The sequence below is a fragment of the Protopterus annectens genome, chromosome 4.part0, assembly GCF_019279795.1.
Source record: "Protopterus annectens isolate FY-2018-M chromosome 4.part0, PAN1.0, whole genome shotgun sequence".
Taxonomy (NCBI): domain Eukaryota; kingdom Metazoa; phylum Chordata; order Ceratodontiformes; family Protopteridae; genus Protopterus; species Protopterus annectens.
The window spans coordinates 49,403,869-49,422,283 of NC_056733.1; the positions used below are offsets into that span (position 1 = coordinate 49,403,869).

At 38.1% G+C, this 18,415-nt stretch overlaps 1 protein-coding gene across 3 annotated transcripts in view; it reads right to left on the reverse strand.

Moving 5' to 3' along the window:
• SLC26A11 (solute carrier family 26 member 11) overlaps positions 1-18,415 on the reverse strand; it is a 1,037,522-nt gene that overhangs the window by 719,505 nt on the left and 299,602 nt on the right. For all 3 annotated transcript variants that reach the window (XM_044068078.1, XM_044068080.1, XM_044068079.1), the window contains one exon: positions 7,084-7,276. In XM_044068078.1, the coding sequence (XP_043924013.1) occupies positions 7,084-7,276 (193 nt within the window). The remainder of the gene's footprint in view (positions 1-7,083; positions 7,277-18,415) is intronic.

The window sequence follows — 18,415 nt, forward strand, 5'->3', positions numbered from 1 at the left end:
TTACCCCCCCTGTACAACAACCTACATTTATTCATGTAAAAAAAATCAACATTTATTCATGTACAAAAATCGACATTCATTCATGCACACAAATCAACATTTATTTGGTACTTTTCTGTTATTGGACAACAGTTCTAAGTAAAGCGTTAACAGTTGTGTGAATATTCTACACAAACAGTGCAACAAACATTTCAACTTCAGAATATCTACACCTTGGCTTTCACAGTGCAACATTTCATGCTTAACAGAAAGTGCAGAAAAATCACAATACATGTGTATTGGAGGACGGGAAGCAATTCATTCTGTTACCCCAATAATGGAAAAGTTATTCAAATACAGTCATGTCATCTTCTTCTGGAACATTGTGATAAGTCTCCGACCCCTGAATTTCTTGCGACTCCAGGTCCTGTAGAACCATTGACCCCAATCTGTCATGCCTAGCAATAGTGCTCTCCTTAAATGAGCACTGCTTGTCCAAGTAGCCTGCTCGTAGTGTACTGGCAACACAGCTGTCAGTGATTTTATCCCATGAATTTTTCGTCCAAGTCATGACCTCTTGCAGGCTAGACTTCACAAAGTTTCTATGTTGATTTCTCTGAATTCTATTTTCAATGTAGTTATTGAGTTCCATACACAAATGGTACTTGAATGGCTTGTTTATTGCAATATCAAGAGTCTGGAGATAGGCAGTCATTCCTGCGGGAATCATTATTTGATCGCTTCTCCGTGCAAGGAAATTCATCTCTTTAGTGCGGTGAGTGCTGGCTGAATCCCACACTAGCAGACCTCTTTCGCCACCTCGCAAAACAAGTGGCAACATTACATCAACCCACTTCCTTATAACCGCTTGTGTGCACCAGGATTTTTCGGTTTCAAGAATGTAAATGCCTGAAACATGTTCAATCTTATCTTTCTTGCCCTTACTAATGATTAGAGGTGGGGTTTTCTTTCCATCTAGATGATTTGCCAAAATACAGGTAACGTGCACTTTCATAAACAGTGGAGGGAATGTAGATTGATGAGGCAGCCCTCTGATCAATTATTGTTTGAGATCCTTGGCCCATAAACACTGCAGTTTCATCCATAGCGATCATGTTGTAGAGTTGGTATTTAGACAAGTCGATGCCATCAACAAAGGACTTGAATGCAAGTGCACGTTTACTAACGTCAGTATCTTCCAGCTTGAACAGTGTTGTTGATCTTCTTAGAGACAGTTCATATCACTGAAGAAACCCATCCAGCCAATGTTGTGAAGCTTTGAATTCTTATGGGGATATTTCTAACTGTGGTGCCATTGCAAGGGCAAATGCTTGAATATCAGACCTACATGCACAACCAAAGCCTTTGCTCTCCTGTTAGCAATCCATTCACAGATTATGTCTTCCAGCTCAGGAAATAATGGTTGCCGACCTGATCCACAATTGTACTTCTTAGCATTTCCCTAGTCAGCCTGTTGACTGAGGTTATCGTACAGTGCACGCCATTTTCGGACCATTCGGAGATCTAACTTCTTCTCTTTGCAGAAAACTATCAGATTCTTTCCCCGGGAGCCCTCCATGATTCTTTTCTTGTACTCAACGGAATAGCTCTTTCTTTTTGTACTCATCTTATCTGGGGGGGGGGTTAATTGAAGACTTACGAGACCGGAGTGGCAACACAAAGTAGCGACGGTTAAGAAGACACAACCACAGACGTTCATGATCAAGTGCACGCGCTTTACACACATTGTCTGTACTTTGATCAATCAAAGTACACCTGCCAGTGTTTATGGGTCAAGGATCTCAACCATCAAGTGCGAGTGATGATTAGGGTTACAGTAAGAATCGTGGAGGACTCCCAGGGAAAGAATCTTCGACTTTCTGCAAAGGGAAAAAGTTGGGTGTCCAAATGGTCCAAAAATGGTGAGCAGAGTACGATAACCTCAGTCAACGGGTGTCAATAATATTATTTTATAATTCAACACGTCCATTGTGTGTTGTTGATGATCTTAACTGGGGTTTACTTTTGGGGTAGGGCTTATATCATGACCACTCTGGAAAACCATGCTAGGCCTTATTCTCTGGTTAGGTCTCATTTACGAAGAAATATGGTGAGTATATATATATATATATATATATATATATATATATATATATATATATATAAATATATATTTATTTTATATATATATATATTATATATATATATATGAGAGAGAGATACACATACATACATACATATACACACACAAGTTTGGGGGTGTAGGGGGCTTGCCCTCTTGCAAAAAAAAAAAAAAAAAGTTTAAAAGTGAAGGGCAATGTTTGATATTTGCTCTTCTCCTATATTTTCCATCTTTTTTTGTCTGTCGGCAGACATTTCAATAGGAAGCCCATTAATAAGCTGTCTGGCTTCCAACTTGAGGAATTTAGTGTTCAATTCAGACTTACTATTTCCCTTGTAGGTAGACTGACATGGAGAGATCAGCGGACTAACCTTAGTGTATCACGGTGCCATACTGCAAATCCCTAAAATTCCACATTTTTGAACCCCCATCTTCAGAAGGGTTGTTCCAAACATTAACTACCCTTTCTATGAAAAGACAACATATCCTTGTAGTTCCTCTGAGCTTTTCATGATAATGCAAATATCCTTGCAGCTCCTCTGTGCTTTACACCTTAAAATCATCAACTTCTGCTATTCTGTCTTCAAACAGCTGTTTTTAAATGCATCACCCACCTGGTTTGTGCATATTCTTTTGAGGCATATCTGTAACAAGATCTCTTTCTTCCAGACAGTACATATTAAACAGTTCTACATCTTTCTTTCATGGCTTCTGGTAATGGTCATGTGCCATTTGTTTGCCATTCTGGGAAATGTTTCTCTGTCTAATTTATACCCTTGGAGTGAAGCCAGAAATTTACATTTTTTAATCACAATCTGATACTGTTTCCCCTCCTGCAACTATCATACCTCACATTTTTAAATGGTATACCTACCTACATATGCACTGAAGATATAAATGCTTTTCAGCTGTTTTTTTTTTCCCTATACCCATAAAAGAGGTTGTTTTCCAACTAATAAATATACCTTTATGTGAGCAGTGCACAAATATATGTTTGTAGGTATTGATTTGGGCAGTTACATGCCTACATATTTAGGCTTTATAAGCTGTACTGCTTACACACGATCGTCTGAAAAAAATGTAATTAGCTGACTGAAGAGTAGGACTGCCTAAACCCCTGTGTTCTAATGAACACAAAGTCTCCATAAGCACTTACTGTGCTCTGTATACCATTTCACTAAAGTGTCTACAAAATAACTTATGATGCCTAGTCCTATGTGTCCCCATTTAATACAGGCCTTTTTTGTCATATACAGTCTGCTAACCTTTAGCTCATCTGATATGACCATTCCCAGGTGTCATCTCACTTAATTCATCTGATATGACCACTCCCAGGTGTCCTCTCACGTAATTCATCTGATATGACCATTCCCAGGTGTCCTCTCACTTAATTCATCTGATATGACCACTCCCAGGTGCCCTCTCACTTTTATTGTTCCCCTCTATAACTATACTCCATTTTTGAGGTTACTGCATCTCAGATGATTTATTCTGCATTTCTGCAATGAATGTAAGCAGATATATTTTACCCTATTCCAGCAATCTTTAAAAAAAATCTCTTCTAACACTCTAATACATTCTTGTGCATCACCTCTGTTAAATATGCTTGTATCATCTAAGGAAAAATGTAAACTTTTCCTGCCACACCTTCTGCACTGTCACTTATATAGACAATGAAAAGAAATAACCTCTGTAGTGACCCTAGAGATATTCTACTGGTAACTAGCCTTTCATCCAGAGGTGTATCTAGGGCAGGGTGAAGAGGGCAGCTGCACATGGGCGCAAGCAGCTAGGGGTCGTGATCTTTAAGTACAGATGTGTTGAGAGTGCAGTCCCAGTATTACATTTATGAAGTCACTAGGATATATAGCCTCATGAATGAATTCTGATTCTGCACATTCTGTTATGCCTGAAGCACTGAAGCTAAGGGTGCGAGTGTGAGGCAGTTACTGTAGGAAACTGCTTACTACAACTATAGTTCTCCTTTCTTCAGAGAGGAATTCACTTTACAGCTACCCTCTGCATCTTTATGTTCAGTCAGTGTTTAATGCATTCTACCACCCTACAACCCACTCCATGACTGCCTAAACTGTTCACTAACTACTTGTGTGTTATCATACTAGACATTTTGCTAATGTCTAAGTAGCCAGTGCCTTTCTTAACTTTTTGTCTACTACACTTGCTGCTCAGTTAAAGAACTTTATTAGCTGTACTTGTGACAAGTGTTCTGCTGTGAAGGCATATTGCCTTGATTCTAGTGCATAAATGAAATATTCCACAAATCTTCCCTTCAGCAGTGATCCCACATGTTCTCTACATCTAAGGTCCAAATGACAGAAAGACAGGCTCAGTAGCATAGAGGGGTAAAGCCATGACTACGACTCACAAGACCTGAAAATGATTAGTGGCTCCGGAAGAGCCAGGCAGGGGGGGCATGGGAGTGAGTGACGTATGGCAGTTTGTCCATCCTTGGGGAGAGTGTGGATCATTCTGATTACTGTGGGCTTGGATGTTCACAAGACCAGAAATCATGGTCTTGGAGATGCAAAGCTGGTGATGGCAGCTCATAGTTTTTCTGTGTCAGTGAGTATGTAAGTGTGTGTGTGCATGATGCAAATACCACAGAGACAGTACACTGGTGATACAGGTGTCCACATTTATCACTAGGGGTGCAATCAGGACCATTAAGAGAGAAAACTCTGGTGGCTGTATGGATGGAGGCTATGCAAGAGGTTCTCAGTCAATGTGTGGAGGAGGACTGATCAACAGGGTTTGTTGGTCAGCAAGCAGTGGGTAGAGTAAAACAGAATGACAGGTTTAGCTACTGATCTGCTCTTACACCTGAAACACAGAATCAGGTCTACCATTCTACAGTCTTAAGGATCATGTCTCATTCTGTGATGCATTAAAAAGGTTTGTTACTAGCATTACATATTTTTCTGAGTTATCTAATAATTCTGTACTGAATACTATTAAACCCCATTTCCTTTTCCACATCTTCTTTCATGATTTTTCCTCAAAGAATGGACAGGGATCAACCCCTTATTCTCAGCACTGACTGAATATGCTATCCTTTCCCAGATATTCTTTATAGATACTGACTGGAAATATTAATTTGGGTGTATTATTTTTTCAACATAATTTTTGAGCCCCATTCACTTTATCACATCACTCATTATACCCCTCCCCTTTTATTCCCTCATGTAACTAGAAAAGGTTGCGTCCTCCTCCTTCCTGAATGAACATCACTTTTTTCATCAGACTAGCCATCTGCTTTTCTGCCTTCCCTTCCTACTTCCTTCTATCTTAACTGGAATTATTGTAGGTCTACTTGGCTTTGTGTTTTTTTACATTTCCTTAAAACCATTGTATTCCATGTAGCTTCTGATGCTACCTTAACTAACAACACTTGAGTAAAAGCAAGAGGATCACGACCATCACTGATGAAAGGGTCACTGCCAGTGTGCTACCCCTTTTGATTAATGGAAACATGACATGTTATACTCCCAACCAAATAGCTGTCCATTTTCAGATCTGACCCCCCACACTTGACAGAATGAAGTTTGTGATATGTTTTGAGAAGAGCCTGCTCTCCAGTGTCCCCAGTTTTATAGAACATTCCTGATTTTGTCTCATATTTTTGCCCTATTCATATATATATATATATATATATATATATATATATATATATATATATATATATATATATATATATATATATATATATATATATATATATATATTTATATGGTAAATCTGCGAAGATTAGTTAGCAATGCCAGCCATTAGAATTTCATAGTTCTGTAAAGTAATTTTTTTAAGTGAATTAAAATACTATTTTAAAAACTGTCCCTTTTTTAAGTTTTTGTCGCCCTATTATTTTTGGTTTTACCCAGAATTCTTGAGTAAGAGTGTTGAGAGTTATGACTTACAGTTATGGTACTCGACTTAACACCAGTTTAATTAACCCCTCCCCCAAGTTCCACCTCTTTTTCTGATGGCCTAAAGATGCTGTGTGTAAAATTAGTTCTCTTTCTTCACCGAGTCAGGATTTTTGAATACAACTCATTTGCACACTGTGCTTTTCCAGTGGAATCCATGGTATTACCTCAGTTCCTTCTGTTTTATTCCTTCATCTATATAAAGGACTAAAACTACTTTTATTATTCTGTATCCCGATACATTTATAAGTCATTTCAATTCCAATGGGTTCAAGGAAAAGTGCTATCATCATTACTATCCACAAAAATTCAAAACTTTAAAACCACTCACTCCCATAATCTCACAGCTCAGCACGTCAGTGTCCAGAACATCCAGCTGCTACTGCTTGGCTAAGATGGTAATGCAGAGGCCATCACAGAAATACTCCAGAAGTAGAATGCTGCCTAAAATGACATCTACAGATTCTGTTTTTGATGCATTAGAAAGTATACAGTAATACAAATTTTGCAATTATGTTTACTACCCTTTTCCTGCTTTCTGACACTTCACTGCAACAATGTGTATTTTAGACTGAACAATTACTTTATAAAAATATTGAACCCTGATTATTTTCAAGTACCGAATGACAGAAACTGAATGTAAGTAAAAGGCGCTGCCTTGTAAATTCAAATACACATAATAGTGTTGCTCATATCTATTTTTTATATGTTAGAATCCTTACAAGCCTTTTGTCATGTGTTGAGTTCTTAAGTGGTGTATTTCTTATACTCTGCATCATCCAGCAACCTGTCGTGAACATCCTCCATAATACAAGTCTTGCGGCATGCCAGTTTGCTTAGTGTTAAATTATTATTTCACAATGTTACTTTGTTGGCCAATATCTCCATCAGCGACTTCTCTTACAAAGAACCCCAAACAAACTCACACATGGACCCAATGGGTTGACATTTATTAAAAGACAATTATGAAATCAAAGTATAATTCTGAAAAAAAAATATGAAACTATTTTCATACTTTGAAATGTTTTTGTAAATTCTCACCTAGCTGCAGAATCCCCATAGCTAGCTGGATACAGCCAGAAAGGAAAGTCAGCAAGACAGCATAGACAGGGTCTTGAAATGCATAGTAGTAAACAAGTAGGGACATAATTGCAGTCGGACCTAGTGTTACATCTTTGGATGTCCCCAGTAAACAATAGACGAAACAACCCATGAATGAAGAATACAGGCCATACTGTGGAAAAATAAATGAAAATACATTAAAGAAATATTTCAGCAAAACATTAGAAGTAACAGAAATAACACAGATGAATACATTCTACATTACTTAATAAACAGATGTTAGGAGTCCTCAGCTACAGATGACATTTCCATTACACCTTAAATTTAAGAGCATGTTGGATCTAAACATTTAACCATGTTCTATTTAAAATCACATATACATTCCTCAATTTTTATACTTATTTGAAGACTCTTCCAGGTTTTTAATCACTCTCTATTTGAGCAAGTATACTGGATTTAGAAACAGGACGTTCAGCTTTCAACTTTTTAAAAAAAAAAAATTAACTGGAAGGGGCCATTATTCAAAAAGCCAATAGGGATGGTTTGGGTAGTTTGAGCTTAATTTTGCTTAATCCTACTCCTGTATGCACTTGGGAAATGTCATGGAGGGAATATGAATGGGCTGACGGCAAAAGCCATTCCTTCACTTCCACAATGGGCGTTCATACCAATCAGTCCTCCTCCTTGCCCAAAGCAGTTGCTAGTGGTTTCTCCTATCTCTTCAAGTCCCTGACTGCACACAACCCTTCCCATCCCTGGGAGAGGGCACCTGGCCATGCCCCTTCACTCGTCTTCCTCCATGCCTGGCTCCTTCAGTGCCAGGGTCACTAACTGGACCCCAGTCATCTGGGTCATATGCAATGGAGCAAGGTTAATTCATATGAAACTTCTGCTGCTGGGGCTAATTAATCTCTGCTGATTCCTCTGCATGCCTGTGAAGCAATGTTGCATTTGTGTGTGTGCCTGTATTTGCTGTGTGTGGTGGTGGGGGGTAAAGTAGCATTCACCATAACTGATTTCAGGGATTCATCAGGTTCTGAACCAAACAAGGTCCCTTTTACACCAAATATATAAAGGATGCTTTGATGCCCCCTGAGAACAGGGAAAACACAACAAGGAATGCTAGTACCTGGCGCTCAGCTACAAACACATATCACACGAAAATAGTTAATTTATGTTAAAGCTATGCAGTCCATATAGGACACTGATCAGCTTCTACAAACATGGCCACATCTTCACATGTCACTGCACATCAAATGCTGTAGGGTGGAGGGTATGATACAACAGTAACATTTCTGACAGCTAGCTTTCACCACATGAGGGAACAAATAAGAGAAAGAAGCAATTCATAGATCCCTGGGGAACTTGATTTCAATATGGAGCATTTAAAGTTAAACATTATGGGCCAGATTCCAAAAGAGATGCTCTCAGTGCAAGTCTGCCCTGATTCTGAAAGACCTTTTCTCAGTGTAACTGACTTAAATGTTAAAATTACAAGACTCTGAATCAATCTTCCAATAAGCTTACATAATTCAAATAGTTTGAGTAGTTTTAAAAGGAACTTGGATATTTGGGTGGGTGACAGTTTGCATGCCATATACTGTGGAATTAGTGTTCTTTGATGGCTGAATGGCCTACACACTCTCTGAATACATGAACAAATATGAAATTACTTCAATTTACAGCTTATCTATTTTACTAGGCCTACTACAGGGATCAGAGTTTGAAACACCTGCTCTCTGGGTAAGTGGTCACCTACACAGAGCAAGTCTTCCGGAATCAGGGCCTATGAATCACAGTATCCCAATTATTTCAGTGGAGAAATGACACAGTGGCACTCAGAATGTTGGACTGCCTTTACTTAGCTGTCCCTGAAGGAAAGAAATAACTTCAGCTGTTTTCAAGGACAGCTGTGGGTCAGAAACTAAGAAAAAAAGTTACATTTTGATCATACTGTATTATTCATTATATATTCCATTCCAAACACAGGGAACTTACTTTGACAAGATTTAGTTGTCTAGCGAAGGATTCTACTACTTCCACCTTTGCTGTATGACATAAGCAACATTTTACCTTTCCACTTCCCTTTATGTCCTCTCACCAAAGGTTCGTAGGTTAAGTACTAGGCTAACTGCCCTTGTAGGCCATTTTAAGCCTATCCAATTATCCCATTTGAGAATAAAACCCTGCACTGTCTGTAACGTAAATACCTTAAAACTATATGCCAACACCCAACCAGTGAATGTCAACAGCCTTACTCCCACATGCAGACTTTTTATAATCATTTCTATAACAACTACCTTACCTATACTATTAAAATTAACAATGATTACTTTGTGGAGGTTTTTTTTTTTCTATCCAGACCTCAGCTGAAGAGGGATTTTTGTTATCGTAGGTGGTCTTTTTCCAGTCAACAAATGCAAATAAAATAAGCTGCTATCAGTGTATTTCTATGGAAACTCACTGAACCTTCCTAACCACAAGCTCCTAGAAAGATTTACAATCCTCCTCTTGTTTAAGTAACAGCAGATAATTACTTTACTATGAACCAATACCTCTTCTGTGAATTTTCTCTTTCAAAAGTAAGACAATTATCAACTGTTAGTTAGAAAATGACAGGAAACTCTCTTTAGGAACTTGCAGCAAAACTAAAAAGGTGCTATTCAAAAACTCCACTGATAAATGTTTCAAGAACTATCACATAAATCGTAGATTCAACACACTGCAGTTCTAAGTCAAATATAAATATAGCACTCAAGGAAAATTAATGACCAAATATCATTACAAGATAAATGAATGCTTTAAAAAAAAAAGGTTGGTTGAAAAACAAAATCATATTAGAATGGCTGCCCCCACCAAACCACTATGGGATAGAATACAAAATACTAACCATTCAGAATACTGCAGGTTCACCAATACTGCAAGCTACAGGGATACTCCTTTTTTCATTTTCATCCCCGACCTGTCCTTTTAACTACTTTATCAAAGTATTTTGAATCACACTGAACTACTAAAACGAAGCTCCCACCAACTTATTAGCGGATAGCAAACTCCATTCCCTCTACTATCCACTAGTGTAGAAGACATAAATATGGCAGGATTCCCCCCTTTCTGCATCATCACACTAAAACCTTGAATGTCTGAATGACTTCAAGACTATGAAATCTAAGTGCAATTCTATGATTCTTGCACTGCAGCACAGCATGATACCGCTAGACTCATTGGTCCAATGGAATTTAAGTCTTCCCCTTTAAAATCACCAGAAACTGACAGATCACAGAGTCTTGTGTGCAGCATTACTAATGCTGGCACAATGTGCCAGGGTCATGGAAAACAAATACCCTTTTAACTGATCAACACCTGTACTGATAATATATCTCCAGACCAGCAAATATTTATTATGAGTACTCAAGAAATGGAGATAAACATGGTTTCTCACTGTCATTTTTATTTACTTATTACTTAGGCACTTTTTTCATATTTAGCTTTATTTTTATTTATTGTTTTAAATACACCTTTATTGAATTAGCACTTGTGACACAGACAAATTTACATTTATTTAAAAGCAATCAAACTGTATTAACACATTAACAAACATTAGACTTCACATATATTGCTATATATCCTACAACCTAAGCAAAATTACATAAATTAAAAGGGCAGGAATTGAATACATGAGATACATCTTTATTAAACCATCACTTACAACATAAGCAATCATACATTTATATAAATGAAAAAGAAACCACACTGACACAATCCTAGTTGCAAACATTTTATATTACAAACCATACTGACACACTCCCAGTTGCAGACATTATACATCACTTATCTACCCAATCATTTTCAAACATTACATAGCTCATTTAAGTCCTGCCTTTGTTTAAACCTCATTCCTCCCTTGTATGTATTCCTCCCACCATCCCCATTTTTCTATGTAGTTTGCTCCTACCCTTTTCTAAAGATCTCAATCCCATTTGTTTTAATGTTGTTACTATAGTCACTACTTCTAATACAGCTGGCTTAGACTTTGATTTCCATTTTCTAGTAATTGCTTTTTAGACAGCCACCATAATTAGACACAGCAAGGCCTTGCCATGTCTTGCCAATTCCAATTCTCTATCATAGCTAAGAAAAATCATCTCCCTCTTCCCACCAATGCGGCCAATGAGCATCTCTGACACTGCATCCCGCAGGGAATTCTTAAAGCCCACCAACTTCCTGCACTCCCAGAAAATATGCTCCCAAGTACCTCTTTCTTATAGTCACACCTCCAACATTTGCGGTCTACCTGAGGAAAATTTCTCTGGAGTCTACTTGGGGTATAAAAATATCTATGTAAACATTTCCAACAAAAATCCTAAATCTTATAGATTTTGTTGCAGATTTGGGAGACATACATATACCCTCCCATTGTTTCTTTGTGAATTGCTTATCCAGTCTCTCTTCCCAATCCTTTCTAACCTCCTCTGATTGAGTCTTATAGTTATCATGCAATATTTTATATGCTCTACTAATTATTTTTTTTTTAATGGCAGCTTCTGTTCTAGATTCTACTAAAAACTCTACCAGCGCTGGTCTTTTGTTTAGGATACCCCTATTTCTTTATCTTTGCCTATACTCTGATATCAATCCTTGACATGGATGGCAATCTCTAACCTGCAGTCCAAATAAATTCTTGGCCTCTTCCCATTCTATTACCTTTCCCTCTCTAGTTATTTGCTCCCAATACCTCGGTTCCTTTTCCAGTTTTCTTCAATAAATTACAGGCCCCAGTTGCCTAACGTCTATATCCCAAATTGCAGTCATCCCTATCAGCACAATCTCCTTTCTCCATTCCCGTGTTGGTTTAGTTCTTAGAATACTTTACGCTACTTTATGGATATAATATTTTGTATGATTATTGTTATTCTCCATAAAGGCCTGCATCCAAAATCCCAGTCTCTCCTTGTTTCTTGAGCTTCCCCCCTGCCTTTCTACAGTTCAAGTTTTCTGCTTGTGCTATGTATAGGAGCCTTAAATGTGTAGCTCTGAAATACCCTTTCAAATTGGGTAATCCCAATCCATCCTGTTCTACTGGAAGAATCAGCTTATCCCACTAGACTCTTGCTGTCTTCCCCTCCTATATCAAGTTCTTCAGCTCTTTATTAATTGCTATCCACAACTTCTCCTCTGGTTGACAAAAATATGCCTGACCTGTGTACAAGACTAAAGAGACTAAAACCTTTTTGACTGCTTGTATCTTACTATCCATGTCCATATAACAAATATTTCATTTTCTCGGTTTTTGTATTATCTTTTGTTTAGCCTCTGCCCACATATCCTTGGCTGCCACACCAGAATCATTTTTAATCCATACTCCTAAAGACTTCATTTTATCATCTCCCCATAAATACAGATATTGCTGAACCAATTTGTGTGTGGGTACATAATTTACTACTACTGCCTTTGTTTTAGCTTCATTAATTTTGTATCCCAAAAAGATATGAAACTCTTGCAAAATGTTCCAAAACACTGTAATGTCTCTTTCTGGTTTTCTCAGGTACTGTATAAAGCCAGCTTTTCTCGACTACTATTCCAATTATATCCTTGAATTTTTCACAGCTGTCTGGAATTTTGTAAATGGTTGCGTGTCATTAGTGAATGCCAACGTACTTCATGAAAGATGCTTGTGTTACAAAGGTACTAGAACTGTATGTTATGTGGATATCAAACCATTGGTACAGAAGTGTGTGTTGAAAAGGGTTTGTAAAGTACTGACCTTAAAAATATAAGCACGGTGTACCCTTCTGGATTAGAACAGAAATGTACTTGCACTATTGTAACTGTTTAGATTTATACATTTTAATAATGGAAACTGGAACACAAGAGGTTAATTTCAGAAAAATAGCTGAAATTAAATTACTTTATGACAGCAAGAGACAGGATGTCTATACTAGGGAGCTCTTTGTGTCGTCTTGAAAGAGAAATAATTGCTAAGCTTGAGATGTGTAAGTGTTTTATTGTTTTATGATTTTCAGGATCTGCCTTACATCCAAGAAAAGCCCTCTCTATGTATTTTCACAGGTAGATGCTAAATGCTACCATCTGTATCAATGATTGTTTTTTTTTTACCTGGGACAGAGTCAGATGACAAGAAGTGATGTCATCCTGCAAGCTATCTCAGCAGTAATATTTGAGATATTAATTTAAGAAGAGAGACCGAGTATTCTGTATTTTTCTTTGACCTGACATCAGCTGGAAGACCCACTCACTGCATCTGCCTTGCTTGCTCTGTAAGGAAGTTAACTAGGATATAGTAACATAGTAATTCTCTAGATATAGTCAGGAATATAGCAAAGCTTAATTTAGAGTTTTTTCTTTGTTTGAGACTGTCCTGTAATGCTGTTTTAAATATTTCCTGTCATTTTGAACTCTGAAGTTACTGTGATTATATACAGAGTTTTTTCCTTCTCTTTTATTATTTATTATTAAACATATTTAAACTTTTCATTGTGGCTGATATTTGTGAGACATATTTAGGTTCTGAGTGTACTTGCATATTTATTTGATGACATGGTGGGCCACTCCTAATTGCCTTGCTCTTGGTCAAACTACCATTTGTACTAACAGTAACATTACACAGTAAGATTGAACACCCTTTGTTAAGGGTTTTAAAGTAGCTGATATGGAGCGGGCTGGTGGCAATGAAAACTACCTTATAGTCTAGGCAGAAGGAGGCATAGTTAGTAAACCTGTGCCAACCTTTCCCAGGTGTGTGCATCTGTGTATAAATCAAACCTCAAATTGTGTGTGTATGTCAGCTACTTGGGCAGGGACACAAAGCACTGGTTGGACAGAGAGGGTGCTGTAGATCTTGGCTTGGCCACACAGCTAAGATCTCAAGTCTACAGCTGTACCAGTGGGGAGTCTTATTGGGGATCTGGAGAAACCAGCCCTGAACTGACTGTTGTCTGTGTGCTCTTAACAGAAATTCCACTTGATGCAGGGAGCTGTATCTGGAAATACTGTGCGTGTACTTGTCATCCTCCCAATCTACGTTCCCCACTGGTGCTAGTGAGGAGTGAGGCTCCTTGATTACTGGTCCAGTGATGGGGCGTCACAATATTCAATATTCTTTTTTAGTTTGCTTGCTTACTCTTAAAACTTACTAAATCAATCAATGTCCTTAATACAGTCTTTCCCCATGCAAGAATGAAAAAAGCACATTAATGTTTCTTTACCCATGCTGTTTTAACCAGGTTTTTTTTATATTGCATTGTTGCATTGCCTACATTTCTTAGAACTGAAGAAGAAGAGAGAAGGGAGGGAAAAAAAACAGCAGTACCCGTTTACAATCCCCATTACACTTAAAAATAACTGAGAAAACTTTACTTTATAGCATGCAAAGAAAAACATACACCTCAAAAATTTGCTAGTAAGAAAAAATTTCTTACCTACAGTTAACTTTCTCCCTCCTCTTCACCTCGCCAAAGTATTTTTTGAACATTAATTATATGAAATAGGGCATATGCTTTAGAGTCCCCCAAAAGTCCAACAAATTCTCAGAAAGTCCAATAGTCCAGATTTTCTTGTTCTGTCATATTCCACACATATACAATATTGCACTATAATCCCATATTAATTTATTGGATTTATTACTGTTCATCTCTATCTCCCAAGTCCTGTCTCTGCTTCATTTCCAACATACTCTCAATTCTTCTAGTCAACTCTCGTGCTCCCTTCCCTCAATCCAACATTATCCGGTGAAACACTAGAAAAGTTTCACAGGTACAGTCTCTCTGTGGTCTTTATTACCAGAAGAACAAGCAGCATAATCTCGGTTTCACAGCTCACTTTTTGTTGGACAAATGCTTGGATTTCCTCCTTAATATGTACTTCATCAAAAACTGATTGTGTCCCTCCGGGGAAGAAAACTTTGAAGACAGCTGGGTACAGCAGTTTGAATCTCACACTTGCATCTCAACATTCCCTGAGCAGTGGAATTAAATTTGCTTCTCTTCTGCTTGGTGTACAAAGAGTAATCATTATCCACAAACACTCTGCTGTCACCCACTTTTCGTACTTTGTCCTTCTGCCACAGTTTTGTCAAAATCAACTCCTTCTGCAGGTAGGATTGCATCATTACTATTAAAGGTCTAGGCTGCTTTCTCATAGCCAGGTTTAGAGCATGCACACTGTGTGCCCTTTCAACTTACAACTCCTGCTGTGGAATACCAGTCCAGTTGCTTATTTGTGCTTTCATAAATCTAATGCAGTCTGTTCCTTCCAGCTTCTCTGGTATAGCTGAAAATCTCAGTTTTTCCCTACATGCTCTGTCCTCTAATTCTATTATTTTTTGAAACATCTCTTCCCGAGTGGTCTCATATTCAGACAGCTTTTTCTTCACTTCAACCTCTGACTTTTCTAGCTTTATCACCTCATCTGAATATTTGTTTAAAGCTTCATCCATTTTTCCAGCCTTTTGTTGTTTGTGTTGATATACTCCATCAGTGTTTCATTTGTTTTAACCAGGTCTGTGAGCAGTTGTCATATCTTCCTGTAGGTTACTGGAATTCATGTCTGGAGTTTGCATTGTTTTTTGCTTAACAGCTACAGACCTCAGGATGGCTACACCCATTCCTCCATGCCGCTCTTAGTTGTCAGAGCTGTTAATTGAACCCATGTCTCCTGGGTCATAGTCAGGATTTTATACCTCTGTGCCACTGAAGCAGTAAGAGATATAATACTTTACTTGTGTAGACTACAATTAATATAACATTGAGCCAAGAAGCAGTGGAACAATGATATTTTCAGTCTGCTCTGCCATATAGCTGGGCTGTACTGCCATCCTGAGATGCTACAGGAACCACAGTACACTCTAAGAGTGTTCCATATAGAAGGAGCTGTATGTCATGTGACACTGCCAGTCCTTCCATCTCTAGCAAACTGTGATGGTCTTAAGCTCTCTATGCATGAATGCCTCTTCAGTCTAGTTGTTTTAAACATCTGTAATAGCTATATTTAAGTTACAGATACATCATGGTATCAAGATAAATTTTGTGCCAGCACATTTTTCTCAGTTTGATACTGAAGGCAACAGTTTTAGCTGTGAAGCAGACTTCCTGCATCTTCTCTCAAGCTGGTGATCACTCAGAGCTCTCTAAATATCTTTGCAACTCAAAAATGAAGTTATGTACTCATCATAACGTTCCTTAACCCCTCCTTTCAGATATCATGGAGGATCGTACCCTTGTGCTGAACTTATGCTAGGGTTTTTACCTTGGACATGGCTTATTCTCTATTATTATTACTACTATTATGACTGTATTACACACTTCATCTTGCTGCAATTTTACAAACTCGATCTGAAGTAATGAACACAGGGGAATTGTGGGCAGAGACTTGGCTTGAGAGTTTTTGGCTGGCATGAGCTGTATAATAGCTGAGCCAGTTCCAAGGATCGGAACCAATTCCCATCTGTCAAGAATGAATGAAGACAACACAGATGGAACGTTATGGTGAGTACATAACTTCTTTATCTGATGTTGTCAATCTTCATTTACTCTTGACAGATGGGACAGAGTTCCCAGCTACCTATACCCTGGGTGGCCTTATGGAAGGCTATTCCTGAGCACCATAGAACCAAATGATGCTCTACCCCTGGAGACCATATCCAATTTCACAAGTGATAAAGGTATGAGGCATTGCCCAAGTGGTTGCCGCACATACTTCACCCAGAGAAGCCTTGGAATGAAAAACAGCTGAAGTGGCCATTGATCTGGGTGAATGTGCCCTTACAGGAGCAGGTAATTTATGATTGTTACGAGCATAAATAAAGGTGATGCAATCTCATAGCCATTTCGACAGGGTCACATTGGAGACTGATTTACCAATTTGTGGTCCTGAAAAGGAAACAAACAGTTGGTCTGAAGATTTATCATCCTTAGTCCTGTCCAAATAAAATCTCAGCTGTCTGTGAACATCTAACATATGTAGACAGTATTCACCCTTGTTAGAGAAATTTGGAAAGAAAACTAGTAAATGAATGGAGTGATTGATTTGGAGACTGTCTTAGGAAGAAAGGAAGGATTACTTCTCAAGCACACTCTACCCTTATGGAAAATTACATATGGTGGTATTGCACAAGGTGCTTATATTTCTGAAACCCTTCTGGTGGAGGTAATTGCAACTAGAAAAAGTTTTTTCCAGGAGAGGAATTTGAGTTGATAAATGGCTGCTGGCTCAAAGATGTCCACCCGATTTGGGCATCTTCCTACCACAGTCTTTACAATGTTTGAAACCTGACGTACTCTTAGGGGGTTTGTCAAGAGATGTTTCAGTCATGGTTGGTCAGACAATAAAAACATACCCGAAAAGAAAAACACACTCGTACACCCACACAAGAGGAAAGAAGAGGAGAAATCTACCAACAATGGTAGATAAGACTACACGAGGAAGAAAGGGGCTAGTACCAATGATAGTACAAGGAGTTTAAGGTGAAAGATTTAACTTTCTCATTAAAAGTACAAAAATAAGGCAACACTTAGCTGAGAGAAGGCTGACGTGTCTTGCTGACAGAGCGGCAAATGAGATGTGAGGTAATTAACACAAGGGCATTGTGGGTAGAGACTTGGCTCGAGAGTTTTTGACTGGTGCGAACTGTATAACAGCCGAGCTGGTTCCGAAGATCGGAACAGATTCCCATCTGTCAAGAATAAACGAAGAGTGACAACATCAGATACAATGTTTTAACAGTTTTTTTTTTTACCATTTTTGAACATACACTTAAAAATATAAAGTTGAAATCTTACTTATGCAAAACACTGTATTCTGTTTCAGTGTCACTGCATTACCAGTGTGTCCTCTACATCACTTTTTTAAACTTTTGCCTCAAAATAATTTCTCTATAATCAACAGATTTAAATCTGGGTGGAAACAGCTATGAAAATGGAAGCCAAGGATTCAACAGGTAGTAGTGCAGAAACTACTATGAAAACTAGAAACTGTGGATTCAATGGGTGGTATTCATAAAGATCATGCATCATTAAGTAGGGTTGGTATGCCATAGAATGATATACCAAAGCTCTATATCATTCAAAGAAATGGAAGACAATGGGGTACCACTCTGCACACAGTCTTGTACAATTTTTTGGCCACAGTACCCTATGTATGGAAAATACATTTAAATGAAACTCCTGGATTGTACATGATTCACAAACGCAAGATATCTATACACACACTGGCCCTAATGGGGCAATCTACAGGACTCCACCCACATACATAACAAATAATACTCTGCTTGTGAAAGCATTACTTCCTGTTGCCAAAC